The 22,343-nt window shown below is 42.7% G+C and overlaps 1 protein-coding gene across 1 annotated transcript in view; it reads left to right on the top strand.

Moving 5' to 3' along the window:
• Positions 1-22,343, top strand: part of met (MET proto-oncogene, receptor tyrosine kinase) — a 69,528-nt gene that overhangs the window by 35,380 nt on the left and 11,805 nt on the right. The window contains exons 9-15 of the mRNA XM_067999546.1: positions 3,732-3,950; positions 5,098-5,250; positions 6,375-6,525; positions 6,698-6,841; positions 10,214-10,444; positions 16,579-16,659; positions 16,853-17,034. Of these exons, the coding sequence (XP_067855647.1) occupies positions 3,732-3,950; positions 5,098-5,250; positions 6,375-6,525; positions 6,698-6,841; positions 10,214-10,444; positions 16,579-16,659; positions 16,853-17,034 (1,161 nt within the window). The remainder of the gene's footprint in view (positions 1-3,731; positions 3,951-5,097; positions 5,251-6,374; positions 6,526-6,697; positions 6,842-10,213; positions 10,445-16,578; positions 16,660-16,852; positions 17,035-22,343) is intronic.

Genomic DNA, 22,343 nt, shown 5'->3' with positions numbered 1-22,343 from the left:
GTACCTCAAATCCATTTACCTGCCTTTGATCCATATCCCTTGATACCCTTACCTAATAAAAGTCTAAGTTATAGTCCAGCAATTTTATTTTAAATTCACAAGCTTTCGGAGGCTTCCTCCTTCGTCAGGTGAACGATGTGAAAATTCACCTGACGAAGGAGGTAGCCTCCGAAAGCTTGTGAATTTAAAATAAAATTGCTGGACTATAACTTGGTGTTGTAAAATTGTTTACAATTGTCAACCCCAGTCCATCACCGGCATCTCCACATAATAAAAGTCTGTCAATCTCAGTCTTGAAAATGTCAATTGACCCAGCATCCACAGCCTTTTGGGGGAGAGAATTCCAGATTCCCTTTGCCCTTTGTGTGAAAAAGTGCTTCCTGATTTCACTCCTGAACGGCCTAGCTCTAAATTTAAGATTGTGCTCCCTTGTTCTGGATTCCCCCACCAGTGGAAATTACTTCTGTGTATCTACCCTAACAAATCCTTTAATCATTTTAAACTCCTCAATTAAATCACCCCTCAACCTTCTAAACTCAAGGGAATACAAGCCAAGTTTATGCAATCTGTCCGCATAACTTAACCATTTAAGCCCAGTTTTTAATTTTTTAGTTGATACTATACTTAAGAATCAAACATTGAATGACACAAAGTGTCTTTAAAATATTTTTTCTTAATCCTTTCCAAAATCTTTTTTGGCACTATTTCTCGTTTGACCTACAATATTATCACAAAAAAAAATTATCATTAGTTATTCCAAATCTCAAAAGACTTCAAAAACAGTTGCCACTCAAAAAGTTATCTCTTCATGTTAACTCACTGAGCAGTACTGTTCCTGAGTTTGATGTTGCAAAATCACAAGAAAAAGATTCTGATTATAGTTGTGATGTAACCATGTCAATCTTTAGAGTTTTGAACTTTGATTGACTGGAAAAAATAGGCAAGTGGTTGAGTGTGGTTTTTAAAATTACGTTATATCATTGCATTATGTCTGCAGCAGAGTGAGCTAGTTATGAAGTTAATGTTGCCTTTCGTTGGGTAAACCCCTGGCTGAGATATCTTGGGTCAACAAGTTAGAAAATAACTGCTGAAAACAAAGAAATTTGCTCAGCGTGAGTCAGTGGTTACACGGTCACAATGGAGGTGCTTAGCTTTGGATGTGGGAGAGGATAATTAGGAAATAATTTGAAAACCAGTTTATAAAATATTTCCTTAGAGAAAGAACAGTACGTGCTTTTTGACAAGCCACGCAATTCCCACCCCCTCATTTCTCAGTGCACTGGAAAGCAATCTGGCAAGTGGACAAGATGGAAAGCACATGGGCTAGGTGGACAAACAGGTGAATCAGATTAGCACTTGGGTTGGGCAATGAGTGAACAAACAGATTGGAAACATTGGTAAAGAGGGTGGCAACTGCAACTGAACAGGCAGCCAAGGTGGAGAGCACCTAAGACAAGTAAGGAAACTAGTGAGTTAGGAAGCACTTCAGGTGAGCGAGTAGGAAGGCAAGCTGGCACTTGGTCCATTTGGGACAGGAAACTTAAAATTTGCAAGACAGCAGGTGGGACAGCAAGCTGTTGGGTTGGGCAAGTAAGTAGACAAGTCAACAAGCACTCTAGGTGGGTGGATGGACAGGCAAGCAAGCAAGTCGGAAATCACTTTGGCTAAGCAGGCAGGTGGTCAGAGAAGCCATCAAGTTGGTTTAGAGACCTTTGCAGTTGTCCCCGGTCCACCCAAAATCATTACAATTGCAGTTGACAAGTACAGTATGGGAACTGAACTCTGCAATAGCTTGTGACAAAATTATGGAGTAAAGGGTGATTCAGGTGGGAATGGGTTATTGCCAACCATCTTCCCCTCTCCCCCGGCCATGTCCTGGTGGGTCAGGTGAGGATGAGCTGAATTGTGAGGGACTTGGTAGTAGTGGTGGTGGTAGTAGTGGGGAAGGATTGGGAATGACTCTGTGCAGGTCAGAGCAGGAACAATTGAGGACAGTATGGGCCAGATTGCAAAGGGCTCTGGACAGGGCTGACTGGGAATAATTCCATATGGACTGGTAGCAACACTGGGTGGTTCAGGACAGGCCACTGAAGGAAGTACAGAAAGTGAATAAGATTCTTGGAATTCAGTAGTGGTGATGGGTGGAACCAAAATTGAGGAGGATCTTGCTGTGATTGCCACAGATTGCAGTGAATCAGGAAGAACCAAGGCATTTGCAGAAAGGAACGGTCAACAAAACCCAAAGCTGCAGCCATGAACTATGAACTGAGCATCAGACTCCAAATACAAATTTAGGCATTTCTGAGAAAAATGTTTTCTAGGAATCTACAATGGCATACTTAACTCTGAGTGAGAGAGAGCATTTTCTTCAGACTGTTTAAATTTTTGAATTGGCATCTTATGTTATAAATGTTACTTTTACTAATAAATTTTCAGCTTGGGGAAATGAGTTCACAATGGCAGCTTAAAGCAACTTCAGAAATGTTTGGTGTGATTTGATAGTGCAAGATTGGTAACTGTCAAATTGACAATTGAGCAATTTGATTGCTTAGTTTTCTTTTGCTTATTGTTGTTCCTTGTTCCCAACTAAATTAAACTGCTTTTGATTTGTTCGTGTTACGTCCTTATTTAATTAACCCCAAACTTTCACCCATAAGAGATATAATAGCTTTGAATGTTGCAATAGACATGAGCTAGACACAAGACTCTTGATGCAAGATTTTTAAATTTATAAATGGGTATGTAATGGAAGTGTAGGAATAGGCTTCATTAATTAGGAACTAAGCAAACCTAAAGTGGGGAAGAGGAATATAGGGAAAGGAAAACCCAGACAAACAGATCCAAGGTGCTTGCATTTATTTTTTTGTTCAAATTATTCTTTATTACAATATTATGCCGACATAACTAAAATAAAGATTCTCCAAACGTTGAAGTACCTTTATCACTATGCTATTAATGTTTCTTAGCATTCAGCACATGACCTGAAAACATTTAAAATAAAAGTGTAGCCCAGCAAGCCTTGAATTCCCTGACGCTGCCAATTGTCTGTGGGTTAAGTTATGCTTATTACTGGACCATACATCAGTTCCCCATGGCTAAGTTCTTGAAACTGGCTCTACCACAGAAAAGTCTAAAAAAACAGACCTCCTTCTGATTTGTTTCCCAGTTGTATGAGGAGTGTACTTTAATTACATTTCCACCTAAATGCTGTTTAATTTAACTCTACTTGACAAAAAAACTAAGGAAAATGTATTCCTCTGACATATACAATGAGCTATAGCAAGACTGAGAAAAGGTGGCTGTAGAAATCAGCCTTATCGCTCTGTTTACAAATTTGATTCTGGTGTCTTCGTATCTTGATTTCCTTACTGGCTTAATAGATAAATACAGCAATTTGGGAAATTCTTGGTTTGTTTGCATATTTTATAATTGCCACAAATTGCAAGCATTTGATTAATTTACCATAAACGTGTATCAGTTAAATTATTTTTGCACATAAATGATGGTAGCCTCGGATTTAGTTAACACATTCTAATTCTTATTAGGAAATGTTAGCAAATATATGTAATGAAGTTAAAGCTGTTATTCTGTTTGAAACTATATATATATATATATATATATATATACTGTTTTCCAAGTGTGTGTCTGAATTTTTAATTCACATCGGTTAACATACAGTGTGAAGTATTGATTCTTGAAAAGTTAATATGTTGTATTTTTTTCCAAAATAGACGTGTAGATATGTGGATAACTTGGAGGTGATCTACTGTCAAACTCCCCCTCTGGATCCCTTTAAACTGACACATCCTGCGCAAGGCAAAGCTTCCTTTATCTTTGATAATGTCACCATTGGAATCTTTGATTTTGGCTATACGGAAGATCCTTTATTTGAAACATTTAAAGTCCCTAAAGAGATCAGAAAGAGTGGCAATACAGCACTTGAGATTAAAGTAAGTGGACTGAAATCTGAGTAGATTGAAATCCTATTTAAAGCACAAATTGCCTGCTTTAAAAAAAAAAGTAATTAAGATTGGCGTCTAATGAGATGATTTTGTATAACTTTTATTCTGTACCAAGGTGGCGTACTACTGTCAAATAGCTGCTCCCAAAAACTCTTGAGAAATTGGGTTGAATTATGCCTAACTACAACTGTACCAGTCAGTAACAATGTAGAATAGAAAATAGCTGACCAAGTCGTGTCAGAAAACATTGGAATCAGGTGTGACTAGATCCAGGTCTGACAAAAGGTCTTCACCTGAAAAGTTTGGAGGGAATTTTAAACCCATCCCCCCCAACCCCACGACGGGCCGGAAAGGGTCGGGATAAATTGCTAAAAATGGGAAACCTGCCGCAAATGCACCTACTTCCAGCTGAAGGGAGGCGAGAGCTGCCAAATCCAGCAGGTAAGTGCTTTTCCAGGACTGCTAGTGGGCCAGGAGGTGCAGGAGTGCTTCCCCTGGCCCCACAAACAAACCTGCCGCGATCTTCTGACCACCCCTTTGATCATTTGACCCTCCCCCCACCACCATCTTCCGACCCCACCCCCACCATCTGCCGACCACCCGCCCCCCCACCACCCCCCCTCGATCTGCCGACCCCCCCCCCCCCCCATCTACCTCCTACCATTGGCTTTCCCACCCAGCAGTGGCCAGCCTCTCAATCTGGCCAGCAGCCATGCAAGAAACAGAGTAAAAAAATTCTAATGAGGATCTGCAATTAAATTCGCAGGATCTCCACCTTGCTGGGTGTTTCCAGGTTTTCCGACCGCTGACACATCGTGACTAAACACGTCCGCTCTCCCTCCCTCCCCCACCCCCTCATCCCCGACCCCCTACTGCAGCCATGGTTCCATTGTATAGGGCATTAGTGCTCCTGCAGCCAGTCAGACTTTCTAATTGTCCTTCAGCTCCAGAAACCAGCAACTACCACACCTCCATCCATGCCACTATACTTAGTCTGTTTTGTCAAGAAGCTGGTTTCAGTTTCTCGCAGTGTGACACTTGCCTGCCTGAAGGGTTTGTTTTCATAATTCAATTGAAGTTAAGGTTGATCTTTGCAATGATTCTGGCAGCTCACTTTCTAAACCTTTTGTTTAAGTTTCAAGGAAAACAGATTAACCCTGAAGCTGTTGATGGTAAAATCCTAACAATTGGAAACCAGAGCTGTGAGCATATTTACTTAAAACCAAATACCTTAGTTTGTATCATACCTCAGGATCTTTTGTCTTCAAGAAGTGAATTGGATGTGGAGGTAAGAGATTTTATATTCAAATTTTGCATGATTACATTATATGTGGCCAGTGGCAAGTGATAATCATGTGACTGAAAATAGTCTATAAATGTTTATAAAGTGTGTAGAATCCTGATCCATATGCTTGAATATGGTGGCCAAGAGCTGATGAAAGAAATTGTTTACTAACAGAGCCACAAGTTTAAAAATAGTAAACTCATTGATATTCTCACCGTAACTACAAATATGTCATGCAAGAAACTTTGAAATCTGAACCATTAATGTGACCTTTGATGTGCTTTGTTTCCAAATGTTTATTTGAAATCTGGGTTATGTACTCACGCACTCCCATGCCAACTATTTGCATTTCATCTGGACATCGGCATTTTGAAGTCAATATTCACCTGTCCACATTTTAAGATGAAAATCAGTGGCATTCCGTTTCTTACCTGATGATGCTAACGTTCGTGCACGTGAACTCCCCTCCCCCTACAAATGGACTGATCTATTTTAGTTGTGTAGACTTATGGTTTGGGTGGTAATTCGCAACAACTTTTCATAACCCTTTGGATTTCTCCAACTTAGTCACAGCCTCCAAACCTCCCACCCTAATTTCAGACTCCAGAGTTGACATCTTCAGCCTCTCTCACTAACTGTGGGCACTGCTCCATTTGGGCCTGCAAAAACTGGAGAAAGGTAACTATCCAGTGACTCCTGCTTGATCATGTACAGGAATAGATGTCGGATGATGATGGGATCATATTCTACCATAATGTGCACCCCTATGACCCATCCCTCCATGGCAAAGTAACTTGCCAACACTCACTGTGCAGGGTAAATGCATGAAGAATGTCCAATTGGGTAAATTATTCAGGGACTGTTGGTGGTGGCTGTGGAATTGTACCACTCCATGAGTGACCAGCTTCAGGACAGGAGATCAGGAAGATGAAAGGAGAACATAAGGGAGGGGGTTAGTCTGAGGTAGAAGTTGCGCAAAATCACTTAATTGCTTTCCCAGAAATACTATGTAAAATGTAATTTTCCAGGCAAGTTGATATTAAATCAATAAGCAAAGGCATTGGTGATGAATTTTCCACAAGACTCTTGTGCTTAATTTCTTGTTTAATATATTTGTTTTCTTTCAGTGGAAAAAAGCCAATTCTTCAATTCATCTGGGGAAAGTAATCATTCTTGAAAATAAGAATCTTATTACACTTGGTGTAGTTGCTGTAATTCTGCTGTTTCTTTTGCTGCTTGGAATATTGGTTTGGAGGTACAAAAAGAAACAGATGAAAGGTATAGCATGTTTGATAAACTATGTCTCTAAAGTCTCATCAACCTATTTTAGTGAAAGCAACAGTCTCTCATTCTACAAATTACAATGTTCTTCTGAAAGAGATTTCCGTATTAATTCAAGTTTCAGCTTTCTCATGTTGCACTCCGTAAACTTATCTTGCTTCATTACAAGATCTAAACCCAGATGTAGTGCGATATGATGGAGGAACACATACCCTGCACCTGGATAGGCTTGTGAATACAAGAGCACGGAACAGTATAACTGCAGAAATGATCTCTTATGAATCCTCTGACTACCGAACAACTCTTCCAGAAGGTATGGATGGTTTCGTTATTAAGTATTCAATTTTGAAAATGCATATTTGTTCAATTTTCTCCCCTTTCCTCCTGAAGCCACTGAATCTTGCTGGGGTTGTGATTCCACTGCTGCCAGTTTTCCCTAATACCTCACCCAAGTGACCATTCTTCATTTTGTGAGCCTCAATGTTGTAAGATTATTTGACCATATAGCCAAATCCAACCTTGTCCTCATCTGATGTCCACACAAGTGCAGTTTCCAGCAGGAGTTACTGGATGCCAATCAACAGTGGAGACTTTAGTTGATTTCCCCTGCTTGAGGACACTGAATTTCTTGATTAATGTATTTATTTTCTTTCAGTGGAGGTAAATCATAGCACTCCCATGACCACCCGTCTGACATCAACAAACTCAATATAGACCTAGAATTGATGCCAGACATCTTCCTGGTCTGTATGTTCAGTTCCACATTTTATTCCCCCACCCCGTTCCATTTTCCTTAAACTGGCAGTTCACTGTGGATACAATGTTCCATTCTGGCTGTGCAGCAATTTTTCTGCTCTTTTACTACTTAGTATACTACCCATTACTGTAAAATCCTATGGTCAGAGAGACCAGCTGTGCTAAAAAAAATATTACCCTACTGACCGATAACCAAAATTGTCTTTACTTTTTGAGGTATCTGGGCATTCTTAACTACACATAATTTTTGTATTTTTGGGGGAGTTGGGTCATGTTTAGAGCTTCTAAATTTTCAGTTTTTAATTTTTCCTCATCAGTTTTTAAAAAAATAAAAGAAAATGTTTCTTTGTTTATTTTTGATCCTTCCAAATTTGCTTTGCTGATTGGAACAATTAAAATACTTTCAGTAAATAATACACACTTGTAATTGTCTTCACAAAGCATAATGTTGAAAGGAACTGACAAGAATATGCAGATTTACAGGGCCTTGATGAGACCACACCTGGAGTATTGTGTGCAATTACCTAAGAAAGGATATACTTGCCATAGAGGGAGTGCAACGAAGGTTCACCAGACTGATTCCTGGGATGGCAGAACTGTCATATGAGGAGAGATTGGGTCGACTCAGCCTGTATTCACTTGAGTTTCAATGAGAGGGGATCTCATTGAAACATATAAAATTCTGACAGGGCTAGACAGACTGGATGCAAGGAGGATGTTTCCCCTGGCTGGGAGGTCCAGAACGAGGGGTCACAGTCTCTGGATACAGGGTAGGGCATTTAGGACTGAGATGAGGAGAAATTTCTTCACTCAGAGGGTGGTGAACCTGTGGAATTCTCTACCACAGAAGGCTGTGGAGGCCAAGTCACTAAATATATTTAGAATCATAGAAGTTTACAACATGGAAACAGGCCCTTCGGCCCAACATGTCCATGTCGCCCAGTTTATACCACTAAGCTAGTTCCAATTGCCTGCACTTGGCCCATATCCCTCTATACCCATCTTACCCATGTAACTGTCCAAATGCTTTTTAAAAGACAAAATTGTACCCACCTCTACTACTGCCTCTGGCAGCTCGTTCCAGACACTCACCACCCTTTGAGTGAAAAAATTGCCCCTCTGGACCCTTTTGTATCTCTCCCCTCTCACCTTAAATCTATGCCCCCTCGTTATAGACTCCCCTACCTTTGGGAAAAGATTTTGACTATCTACCTTATCTATGCCCCTCATTATTTTATAGACTTCTATAAGATCACCCCTAAACCTCCTACTCTCCAGGGAAAAAAAGTTTCAGTCTATCCAACCTCTCCCTATAAGTCAAACCATCAAGTCCCGGTAGCATCCTAGTAAATCTTTTCTGCACTCTTTCTAGTTTAATAACATCCTTTCTATAATAGGGTGACCAGAACTGTACACAGTATTCCAAGTGTGGCCTTACTAATGCCTTGTACAACTTCAACAAGACATCCCAACTCCTGTATTCATTGTTCTGACCAATGAAACCAAGCATGCTGAATGCCTTCTTCACCACCCTATCCACCTGTGACTCCACTTTCAAGGAGCTATGAACCTGTACTCCTAGATCTCTTTGTTCTATAACTCTCCCCAACGCCCTACCATTAACGGAGTAGGTCCTGGCCCGATTCGATCTACCAAAATGCATCACCTCACATTTATCTAAATTAAACTCCATCTGCCATTCATCGGCCCACTGGCCCAATTTATCAAGATCCCGTTGCAATCCTAGATAACCTTCTTCACTGTCCACAATGCCACCAACCTTGGTGTCATCTGCAAACTTACTAACCATGCCTCCTAAATTCTCATCCAAATCATTAATATAAATAACAAATAACAGCGGACCCAGCACCGATCCCTGAGGCACACCGCTGGTCACAGGCCTCCAGTTTGAAAAACAACCCTCTACAACCACCCTCTGTCTTCTGTCGTCAAGCCAATTTTGTATCCAATTGGCTACCTCACCTTGGATCCCGTGAGATTTAACCTTATGTAACAACCTACCATGCGGTACCTTGTCAAAGGCTTTGCTAAAGTCCATGTAGACCACGTCTACTGCACAGCCCTCATCTATCTTCTTGGTTACCCCTTCAAAAAACTCAATCAAATTCGTGAGACATGATTTTCCTCTCACAAAACCATGCTGACTGTTCTTAATCAGTCCCTGCCTCTCCAAATGCCTGTAGATCCTGTCTCTCAGAATAGCCTCTAACAACTTACCCACTACAGATGTCAGGCTCACCGGTCTGTAGTTCCCAGGCTTTTCCCTGCCGCCCTTCTTAAACAAAGGCACAACATTTGCTACCCTCCAATCTTCAGGCACCTCACCTGTAGCTGTCGATGATTCAAATATCTCTGCTAGGGGACCTGCAATTTCCTCCCTAACCTCCCATAACGTCCTGGGATACATTTCATCTGGTCCCGGAGATTTATCTACCTTGATGCGCGTTAAGACTTCCAGCACCTCCCTCTCTGTAATATGTACACTCCTCAAGACATCACTATTTAAGATGGAGCTAGATAGATTTCTAGACACAAAAGACATTAAGGGGTATGGGGAGAGAGCAGGAATATGGTATTGAGGTAGAAGATCAGCCATGATCATATTGAATGGCGAAGCAGGCTCGAAGGGCCGTATGGCCTACTCCTGCTCCTATTTTCTATGAATCATTAACTGCATCTTCAGAGCTTCCTCACTCATGAAACTTGTTCAGCTACCTATACAGAAGGTCAGCTCTATGTCTATGCTGCCCATTGGTACAGAGAGAGGAGGAAGAGCTCCCTGAACTTAAGAGTGAAACAGCAGACTGTGTGACCAGAAATCATAGTGCTGCCTTTTGTTTTGAAGTACCTATTAAATGTAAAAGACTTTTTCAGTTGAAGATAAATTTGTTCCTTTTTTTACCAATAGATCAGTTTCAGAATTTGACGCAAGTAGCATCACACAGACAAGCCCAATTTTCTCATTCGGATCTTACTTGCATATTATCAAGTGGGGACTCGGATTCAACCATGCCATTGCTTCAGAGTGACGTGAGCATCAACTTCGGCAGCTTGGACTCTGAACTACTGAAAGAAGTCCAGCACATGGTAATCAGTGCTGACAAGCTCACGCCACACACCACAGAGGTGATAGGAAGAGGCAAGTTTCCAAATATTTCCTGCTTTTAAAATCTAGGACATCAAAGAAGCAGCTCATCTTAGGATAGTTTAATATATCTCTGGACTTGCCTTGAGACTATTATTTCTTTATACACGTAAAGAACTACCGGATCGCTTCAATTATAGGTTTATGCCATGCTGGTGGAGATCTGTTAATTTAGCATAGACCAGGGATCAAACCTTGGACTTTCCTGTGTGACTAAATACTATGACAAGTGTTGCATTTACCCAATGACCCATCAGCAGAGGCCAAAACCATAGAATTGTTGACCATTGCCTCATCGATACTTGGAAATGGGTGGCTCAGTATTATACAGGAGACCAAATATTAAGGCTGAAATTCCGGGTTTCCTTCTCCATTGTTGGAAGTGTGGTGGAGCAGGATTCCAGAATGCTGAGGCAGAAGAATGCAGACCCTGCCCCAAGTCCCAAGGACGGTGTCATTTCAATGGTTAGGGCTGGTAGCCTACACTTGTAAGGGAATTTCAGCAGCTCCCCTGCCTTGTTGCACAGTGGATGTCTTAGTCAAACCCAGTCATTCTGACATGGGGACCCCAAAAGCCAACCTCCACACATGAAATGTCTTTGCTCCAAAGGGACATCAGTGGTAATCGATCCCCTTTGGGGATTCACAAAAGCAGCAGCACAGTGTGAAGGAGCAGTCAATCAGGCCCTGGACTTGAGGTAATCCTGTATTGTGTGTGAATCCCAAAGCTCTATTCTGGTCTCACATATCCATGGAGAAAGTGATTAGTCTGTTTGCTGTAGCAAATAGGGCATCCGTCACTTGTTTAATACAAGCATGGACTGAAGATTGGCTGATAGTAATGCTATCCCCTGTGGCGACCTGTAAAAGAGTCAGAAAAAAGAAGTTAAAAGTGCTGTGATCTTGACTGCAACCAGCTAGCTAGCTGTGATAGCTCTGGCAGTTGGCGCAGGTCTTCTTGTAGGATGTGACATAACTCTATTACTGCCTCTCTGGAGAAGCAAAGCCCCCTCATGTATTGTTCCTCAGAGAACTGCAGTTATGTTCTCTTGGGCCCATAAACTCTCTTACTCATCTCTTGGGAACTTTTTTTTTTATTCGTTCATGGGATGTGGGTGTCGCTGGCGAGGCCGGCATTTATTGCCCATCCCTAATTGCCCTTGAGAAGGTGGTGGTGAGCCGCCTTCTTGAACCGCTGCAGTCCATGTGGTGAAGGTTCTCCCACAGTGCTGTTAGGAAGGGAGTTCCAGGATTTTGACCCAGCGACGATGAAGGAACGGCGATATATTTCCAAGTCGGGATGGTGTGTGACTTGGAGGGGAACGTGCAGGTGGAGTTATTCCCATGTGCCTGCTGCTCTTGTCCTTCTAGGTGGTAAAGGTCGCGGGTTTGGGAGGTGCTGTTGAAGATGCCTTGGCGAGTTGCTGCAGTGCATCCTGTGGATGGTACACACTGCAGCCACTGTGCGCCGGTGGTGAAGGGAGTGACCGTTTAGGGTGGTGGATGGGGTGCCAATCAAGCGGGCTGCTTTGTCCTGGATGGTGTCGAGCTTCTTGAGTGTTGTTGGAGCTGCACTCATCCAGGCAAGTGGAGAGTATTCCATCACACTCCTGACTTGTGCCTTGTAGGTGGTGGAAAGGCTTTGGGGAGTCAGGAGGTGAGTCACTCGCCACAGAATACCCAGCCTCTGACCTGCTCTTGTAGCCACAGTATTTATATGGCTGGTCCAGTTAAGTTTCTGGTCAATGGTGACCCCCAGGATGTTGATGGTGGGGGATTTAGCGATGGTAATGCCGTTGAATGTCAAGGGGAGGTGGTTAGACTCTCTCTTGTTGGAGATGGTCATTGCCTGGCACTTGTCTGGCTCGAATGTTACTTGCCACATATGAGCCCAAGCCTGGATGTTTTCCAGGTTTTGCTGCATGCAGGCACGGACTGCTTCATTATCTGAGGGGTTGCGAATGGAACTGAACACTGTGCAATCATCAGCGAACATCCCCATTTCTGACCTTATGATGGAGGGAAGGTCTTTGATGAAGCAGCTGAAGATAGTTGGGCCTCGGACACTGTCTTGAGGAACTCCTGCAGCAATGTCCTTGGGCTGAGATGATTGGCCACCAACAACCACTACCATCTTCCTTTGTGCTAGGTATGACTCCAGCCACTGGAGAGTTATCCCCCTGATTCCCATTGACTGCAATTTTACTAGGGCTCCTTGGTGCCACACTCTGTCAAATGCTGCCTTGATGTTAAGGGCAGTCACTCTCACCTCACCTCTGGAATTCAGCTCTTTTGTCCATGTTTGGACCAAGGCTGTAATGAGGTCTGGAGCCGAGTGGTCCTGGCAGAACCCAAACTGAGCATCGGTGAGCAGGTTATTGGTGAGTTAGTGTCGCTTGATTGCGCTGTCGACGACACCTTCCATCACTTTGCTGATGATTGAGAGTAGACTGATGGGGCGGTAATTGGCCGGATTGGATTTGTCCTGCTTTTGTGGACAGGACATACCTGGGCAATTTTCCACATTGTCGGGTAGATGCCAGTGTTGTGGCTGTACTGGAACAGCTTGGCTAGAGGCGCAGCTAGTTCTGCAGCACAAGTCTTCAACACTACAACCGGGATGTTATCGGGGCCCATAGCCTTTGCTGTATCCAGTGCACTCAGCCGTTTCTTGATATCACATGGAGTGAATCGCATTGGCTGAAGACTGGTTTCTGTGATGATGGGGATATCGGGAGGCGGCCAAGATGGATCATCCACTCGGCACTTCTGGCTGAAGATGGTTGTAAACGCTTCAGCCTTGTCTTTTGCACTCACGTGCTGGACTCCGCCATCGTTGAGGCTGGGGATGTTTACAGAACCTCCTCCTCCCGTTAGTTGTTTAATTGTCCACCACCTTTCACGACTGGATGTGGCAGGACAGCAGAGCTTTGATCTGATCCGTTGGTTGTGGATTCGCTTAGCTCTGTCTATAGCATGCTGCTTCCGCTGTTTAGCATGCATGTAGTCCTGAGTTGTAGCTTCACCAGGTTGGCACCTCATTTTTAGGTGCGCCTGGTGCTGCTCCTGGCATGCTCTTCTACACTCCTCATTGAACCAGGGTTGATCCCCTGGCTTGTTGGTAATGGTAGAGTGAGGAATATGCCGGGCCATGAGGTTACAGATTGTGCTGGAATACAATTCTGCTGCTGCTGATGGCCCACAGTGCCTCGTGGATGCCCAGTTTTGAGCTGCTAGATCTGTTCTGAATCTATCCCATTTAGCACGGTGGTAATGCCACACAACACGTTGGATGGTGTCCTCAGTGCGAAGACGGGACTTCATCTCCACGAGGACTGTGCGGTGGTCACTCCTACCAATACTGGTCATGGACAGATGCATTTGCGACAGGTAGATTGGTGAGGATGAGGTCAAGTAAGTTTTTCCCTCGTGTTGGTTTGCTCACCACCTGCCGCAAGCCCAGTCTAGCAGCTATGTCCTTCAGGACTCGACCAGCTCGGTCAGTAGTGGTGCTATCGAGCCACTCTTGGTGATGGTAGGTGGTAATCAGCAGGAGGTTTCCTTGCCCATGTTTGGCCTGATGCCATGAGATTTCATGGAGTCCAGAGTCAATGTTGAGGACTCCCAGGACCACTCCCTCCTGACTGTATATCACTGTACCACCACCTCTGGTGGGTCTGGCCTGCTGGTGGGACAGGACATACCCAGGGATGGTGATGGAAGAGTCTGGAACGTTGGCTGAAAGGTATGATTCTATGAGTATGGCTATGTCAGGTTGTTGCTTGACTATAGTCTGTGGGACAGCTCTCCCAATTTTGGCACAAGTCCCCAGATGTTCGTGAGGAGGACTTTGCAGGGTCGACTGGGCTTGATTTGCCTTTGTCGTGTCCGGTGCCTAGTGGTCCGTCCGGTTTTATTCTTATTGTGACTTTTTTTAGTGAGATTTTACAACTGAGTGGCTTGCTAGGCCATTTCAGAGGGCAATTAAGAATCAGCCACATTGCTGTGGGTCTGGAGTCACATATAGGCCAGACCAGGTAAGGACAGCAGGTTTCCTTCCCTAAGGGGCATTAGTGAACCAGATGGGTTTTTACGACAATCCGGTAGTTTCATGGCCACCATTACTGATGCTAGTATTTTAATTCCAGAATTTATTTAATTAATTGAATTTAAATTCCCCAGCTGCCATGGCAGGATTTGAATTCATGACTCTCGATTATTAGTCCAGTAACATAACCACTATGCTACCGTATCCCTATCCTTCTCTCCTTCTATCTCCTCCTTACTCCATCTCCTGTTCCTGCTTCTTCTCCTTACTTTTCCTCCTCAGTGACCTCATCCTCCCTCCTTCCTTCCTCCTTTTTCCTTTCTTCTTTCTCCCTCTTCTTCCTCCTATTCCCTCCTCCTCCTCCTCCTCCTCCTCCCTTCTTCCTTTCTCCTCCTTCCTCCTTTCTCCTCCTCCTTTCTCTTCCTCCATCCCCTTATCCCCCATCCTTCCTTGCTGCTCCTCCCTCCTTCTTCTTCCTCTTCCTGCTCCTCCTTCTTCCTTCTCCTCTTCTTCCTCCTCCTCCTCTGAGATTCCTAGAAGTACACCTGTGATGATACAACTTCATTGTCTAAATCCCCTTTAGTCCTGAGCCTACAATACCATTTTTTTTAAATAGTAATTTTAAGGTCAAGTTACCCACAAGCTAATGCAAGAAAATGTTTCAATGGTTCCAAACAGCTTTAACATGACAGCAGCTGGAAATCCATTAAATTAGTGTTTTCAATGGCCACCTAACATCTTCTACTGCTCATGGTTTGTGGGCAGAGTGGGAAATGCCATTAGTCAGGTGGAAAAAGTTGGGAAATTGCATCAGGGCCATAAGGAAGACATGGGAACCCAGTCCGAGCCTGCATGCAGCAAGACCTGGACAACATCCAGGCTTGGGCTGATAAGTGGCAAGTAACATTCGCGCCAGATCAGTGCCAGGCAATGACCATCTCCAACAAGAGAGAGTCTAACCACCTCCCCTTGACATTCAATGGCATTACCATCGCCGAATCCCCCACCATCAACATCCTGGGGGTCACCATTGACCAGAAACTTAACTGGACCAGCCATATAAATACTGTGGCTACGAGAGCAGGTCAGAGGCTGGGTATTCTGCGGCGAGTGACTCACCTCCTGACTCCCCAAAGCCTTTCCACCATCTACAAGGCACAAGTCAGGAGTGTGATGGAATACTCTCCACTTGCCTGGATGAGTGCAGCTCCAACAACACTCAAGAAGCTCGACACCATCCAAGATAAAGCAGCCCGCTTGATTGGCACCCCATCCACCATCCTAAACATTCACTCCCTTCACCACCGGCGCACTGTGGCTGCAGTGTGCACCATCCACAGGATGCACTGCAGCAACTCGCCAAGGCTTCTTCGACAGCACCTCCCAAACCCGCGACCTCTACCACCTAGAAGGACAAGGGCAGCAGGCGCATGGGAACAACACCACCTGTACGTTCCCCTCCAAGTCACACACCATCCCGACTTGGAAATATATCGCCGTTCCTTCATTGTCGCTGGGTCAAAATCCTGGAACTCCCTTCCTAACAGCACTGTGGGAGAACCGTCACCACACGGACTGCAGCGGTTCAAGAAGGCGGCTCACCACCACCTTCTCAAGGGCAATTAGGGATGGGCAATAAATGCCGGCCTTGCCAGCGACGCCCACATCCCGTGAACGAATAAAAAAATATATATATATATATTCATGAGGCTCCTCCCTGTTTCAGAGCAGAGCTCTGGCCATCAGGAAGTTACTCCCCTTTCCCCCTGCCACCAGAAAACCTGGCAGCTTCTGGAACTAGCACAAACTGGGCAGGACAAACCCCCACATCATTTTCCGCCTCCCACTGCCCGGTTGTTGGGGACAAACAGGATGGTAAGAAGGCAAAAGTCATCCCCATAATAATTTGTTTGAGTTCAATGGACTTAAATGAATGGTTGCATCTAACTGTGGCTGTTCTTCAGATTGACCTTTGATTTGATTTGTATGTATTTCCACAGTGCGTGACATTCACAACTGGTCTATGTTTTCTGCTAAAAGTCTAATTTTGTATTTCTTTTAATGTCTCAAAATTTAATAGGCCATTTTGGATGTGTATTCCATGGAACACTCTTAACCCAAGATGGAAAGAGCATACATTGTGCAGTGAAGTGTCTCAACAGTAAGTAAATAAGACATTTGCTCTAAAAAGATTTATAATATAATTTTATTATTAAGTTGCAACGCAAGAAATTCCTGAAATAATGTATCTTGCATTATTGAATCAGATTTCTAAAAATTCCAGTCAGCTATTCAATGCAAAGGTGCACAAGAAATTATATGAAGTATTAATTATACTGTATCTACTTGCACAGGAATCACTTGCATAGAGCAAGTAACCCAATTCCTGAAGGAAGGATTAATCATGAAAGATTTCAAACACACCAATGTTCTCTCTCTGCTTGGAATCTGCCTTCCTAACCAAGGATCCCCTCTGGTGGTGCTGCCATATATGAAACATGGTGACCTTCGGAATTTTATCAGAGAAGAAAGTCATGTAAGTAAAAGCACAGCTACGTAATGCTATAGGAAGAATTTGAGCAAAATACTTGCAGCAGGCTTATCAGTTTAGACCTGATTTGTCTGGAATACACCATGTCAATTATAACAGGACAAGTCATATCACCTATTTTTCTTCAAGAAAAAAATTGCATTTGTATATGGTAGTACCTTATCATATTATCAAGACATCCCAAATCATTTTCCTGCCCTTGGATTACCTTTGAAGTTCAGTGACTATTGTATGTGCAACAGACCATTTGTACACAGCCAGGTCCCACAAACAGTTCATCTGTTTTTGATGGTTTTAGTTGAGGGAAGAATGCAGGCCAGGAGAGAACTGTCTTGCTTTTCTTTGAATAGAAATCCAAAAGATGGTACATACTGCAGTAAAGTGTCAGCTTAGATTATATGTACTTTAGGTTCAACTGTCAGTTTAGATTATGCATTCAAATCATAAGTGGAGTTGGACTTGAACATACAACCCTCTAACCCAGAGGTGAGAGTGCTACCAACTGAGCCAAGCTAACACATTAAAAACCTTGGGCGGATTCACCATGGGAGAGCATTTTATATTGTGGCAGGAAGAGACAGAGAGTTTAACGGTAATAATGCATCAGTAAATAAGGTCAAATCAGGGAAAAATAATAAAAAGTTAAAATTGAAGGCGCTTTATCTGAATGCATGAAGCATTCGTAACAAGATAGACAAATTAATGGCACAAATAGAGAGAAATGGTTTTAATCTAGTACCCATTACTAAGACATGGTTGCAAGGTGACCAAGTTGGGAACTAAACATTCCAGGGTACTTGACTTTTCGAAAAGACAAACAAAATGGAAAAGGAGGGGAGGTAGCCATGATAATAAAGGATCTTTGCTTAGAAGATCAGGATGTAGAATCAGTATGGGTGGAGATAAGAAATAACAAGGGGCAGAAAACACTGGTGGGAGTAGTTTATAAGCCCTCAACAATAGTTATACTATTGGACAGAGTATTAATCAAGAAATAAGAGGAGCTTGTAACAAAGGTAATGCAATAATCATGGGGGACTTTAATTTTCTTATACACTGGGCAAATCAAATTGGCAAAAGTAGTTTGGAGGACGAGTTCATGGAATGCATTCGAGACAGTTTCCTAGAACAATACAGCATGGAACTAGGCAACAGGTTATTTTAGATCTTGTCTTGTGTAATCTCATAGTAAGGGATCCTCTGGGGAAAAGTGATCATAATATGATAGAATTTCACGTTGAGTTCGAGAGCGACATACTTAAGTCCAAAACTAAAGTCTTAAATTTAAACAAAACCAATTACTTAGGTATGAGGGGCAAGTTGGCTAAGGTTGATTCAGAAATTAGATTAAAAGATATGATGGTAGATAAGCAATGGGGAACATTTAAAGAAATATTTCATAATTCTCAATGAATATACATTCTATTGAGGAATAAAAACCCCACGGGAAAAGTGATCCATCCGTGGATAACTATAGAAGTTAAGGATAGTATTAGATTAAAAGATGAGGCGTATAATGTTGCCAAGAAGAGTACTAAGCCTGAGGATTGGGAGAGTTTTAGAAACCAGCAAAGGGTGCCCAAAAAATTGATAAAGTGGGAGAAAATAGAATATGAGAGTAAACTAGCAAGAAATATAAAAACAGATTGTAAGAGCTTCTACGAGTATATAAAAAGGAACAGAGTAGCGAAAGTAAACATGGGTCCCTTAGAGGCTAAGACAGGAAAAATTATAATGGGGAATAAGGAAATGGCAGAGACGTTAAACAAATATTTTGTATCTGTCTTCACAGTAGAAGACACAAAAAACAAATCGGATATAGTAGGGAACCAAGGGTCTAATGAGAGTGAGGAACTTAAAGTAGTTAATATTAGTAAAGAAAAACTACTGGAGAAATTAATGGGACTAAAAGCCGATAAATCCCCGAGACCTGATGGCCTAAAAACATGGAAAATAGGAGCAGGAGTAGGCCATTCAGCCCTTCGAGCCTGCTCCGCCATTCAATATGATCATGGCTGATCCTCTATCTCAATACCATATTCCCGCTCTCTCCCCATACCCCTTGATGCATTTTGTGCCTAGAAATCTATCTAGCTCCATCTTAAACATATTCAGTGACTTGGCCTCCACAGCCTTCTGTGGTAGAGAATTCCACAAGTTCAGCACCCTCTGAGTGAAGAAATTTCTCATCTCAGTCCTAAATGTCCTACCCTGTATCCTAAGACTGTGACCCCTCGTTCTGGACCCCCCCCCCCCAGCCAGGGGAACCATCCTCCCTGCATCCAGTCTGTCTAGCCCTGTCAGAATTTTATATGCTTCAATGGGATCCCCTCTCATTCTTCTAAACTTGAGTGAATACAGGCCGAGTCGACCTAATCTCTCCTCATATGACAGTTCTGCCATCCCAGGAATCAGTCTGGTGAACCTTCGCTGCACTCCCTCTATGGCAAGTATATCCTTTCTTGGGTAAGGAGACCAAAACTGCACACAATACTCCAGGTGTGCTCTCACCAAGGCCCTGTATAACTGCAGTAAGACATCCTTGCTTCTGTATTCAAATCCTCTTGCAATGAAGGCCAACATACCATTTGCCTTCCTAACTGCTTACTGCACCTGTATATTTGTTTTCAGTGACTGGTGTACAAGGACACCCAGGTCCCTTTGTACATCAACATTCCCCAATCTACCACCATGTAAATATTACTCTGCCTTTCTGTTTTTCCTTCCGAAATGGATAACTTCACATTTATCCACATTATACTGCATCTGCCATGTATTTGCCCACTCACTCAACTTGTCTAAATCGCCTTGAAGCCTCTTTGCATCCTCCTCACAACTCATGATCTCACCTAGTTTTGTGTTGTCAGCAAACTTGGAAATATTACATTTGGTTCCCTCATCCAAATCATTGATATATATTGTGAATAGCTGGGGCCCAAGTACTGATCCCTGCGGTACCCCACCAGTCACCTCCTGCCACCCCGAAAAAGACCCATTCTCTGTTTCCTGTCGGTTAACCAATTTTCAATCCATGCCAGTATATTACCACCAATCCCATGTGCTTTAATTTTGCACAGTAACCTCTTATGTGGGGCTATATCAAAGGCCTTCTAAAAATCCAAATAAACCACATCCACTGGTTCTCCCTTATCTATTCTATCAGTTACATCCTCAAAAAACTCCAGTAGGTTTGTCAAACATGATTTCCCTTTCATAAATCCATGTTAACTGTCTAATCCTGTTGATATTTTCTAAATGTCCTGTTATCACATCCTTTATAATTGACTCCAGCATTTTCCCTACTACTGATGTTAGGATAACCGGTCTGTAGTTCCCTGTTTTCTCTCTCCTTTTTTAAACAGTGGAGTTACATTTGCCACCCTCCAATCTGCAGGAACTGTTCCATAATTTATAGAATTTTGGAAGATGACGCTAATGCATCCATTATTTCCATGGCTACCTCTTTTAGTACTCTGGGATGCAGATTATCAGGCCCTGGGGATTTATTGGCTTTCAGTCCCATTAATTTCTCCAGCACTATTGTTTTACTAATAATAATTTCCTTTAATTCCTCCTTCTCACTAGTCCTTTGGTTCCCTAGCATTTCTGGGAAGTTATTTGTGTCCTCTTCCGTGAAGACAGAACCAAAGTATTTGTTTAATTGCTCTGCCATTTCCATGTTCCCCATTATAAATTCTCTCGTTTCTGACTGTAAGGGACCTACATTTGTCTTCACTAATCTTTTTCTTTTTACGTACTTGTAGAAACTTTTACAATCCACTTTTATGTTCCTTGCAAGTTTAGTCTCATACTCTATTTTTCCCTTCTTAATCAATCCCTTGGTCCTTTTTTGCTGAATTCTAAACTGCTCCCTCAGGCTTGCTACTTTTTCTGGCAACTTTATATGATCCTCTTTGGATCTAATACTATCCTTAATTTCTTTTGTTAGCCATGGTTGGGCCGCTTTTACTTTTATGTTTTTGCGCCAGAAAGGAATGTATAATTGTTGCAATTCATGCATTCGTTCCTTAAATGTTAGCCATTGCCTATCCACCAACATGCCTTTTAATGAAGCTTCCCAATCTGTCATAGTCAACTCACTGCTCATACCTTCGTAGTTTCCTATGTTTAGATTTAGGACCCTAGTTTCGCATTGGACTACTTCTCTTTCCATCTTAATGAAGAATTCTATCATGTTATGGGCACTCTTCCCTAAAGGACCCCGCACAACAAGATTATTAATTAACCCCTTCTCGTTGCACAATACCCAATCTAGGATAGCCTGTTCCCTGGTTGGCTCCTCAATGTACTGGTCTAAAAAGCCACCTCGTACACACTCCAGGAATTCATCCTCCACAGTATTGTTGCTAATTTGGTTTGGCAAGTCTATATGTAGATTAAAGTCACCCATAATTACTGTAGTACCCTTGTTACATGCATCTCTTCTTTCCTGTTTGATTCCATCCCCTACATTACCATTACTGTTTGGAGGCCTATAGACAACTCCCACCAGTGTTTTCTGCCCCTTGGTGCTTCTTAACTCCACCCAGACTGATTCTACATCTTGATTTTCTGAGCCAATATCCTTTCTCTCTATTGCTCTAATTTCATCCTTTACTAATAACGCTACCCCATCTCCTTTTCGTTTTTGCCTGTCCTTCCTTAATATCGAATACCCTTGGATATTCAGCTCCCAGCCTTGGTCACCCTGCAGCCATGTCTCTGTAATTGCTTTATATCATATCCGTTTACATCTATTTGCGCTGTTAATTTGTCTACCTTATTATGAATGCTTCGTGCATTCAGATACAGTGCCTTTAGATTTGTCTTTTTAACATTTTTAGACACCTTAACATTTTTTTGTACTATGGCCCTATTTGTCTTATTACCATTTTTTCTTACCTGGACCCTATTTGTTGTCTTTTGTTTGTACGCTTAGTCCCTTCCTGACACAATCTGGTAATCCTTACCCAAATCACTTTCCTGCACTACTTCTTTGTCTTTTCTCTTTAGCATTCTAGATTTCTCTCCACCAGGACCTCCTTTCCCCCCCCCCCTCCCCTTATTTAGTTTAAAGCCCTATCTACCTCCCTAGTTATTCAATTTGCTAGAACTCTAGTCCCAGCATGGTTCATGTGTAGGCCATCCCAACGGAAAAGCGCTCTCTTTCCCCAGTACTGGTGCCAGTGCCCCACGAATCAAAACCCACTTCTCCCACACCAATCTTTGAGCCACGCATTCATCTCCCTGATCATATTTACCCTGTGCCAATTTGCTCGTGGCTGAGGTAACAA

The sequence above is a fragment of the Heptranchias perlo genome, chromosome 18 (genome assembly GCF_035084215.1).
Source record: "Heptranchias perlo isolate sHepPer1 chromosome 18, sHepPer1.hap1, whole genome shotgun sequence".
Lineage (NCBI taxonomy): Eukaryota > Metazoa > Chordata > Chondrichthyes > Hexanchiformes > Hexanchidae > Heptranchias > Heptranchias perlo.
The sequence above is the reverse complement of the archived record's forward strand: the minus strand, read 5'-3'. Positions and strand labels throughout refer to the sequence as shown.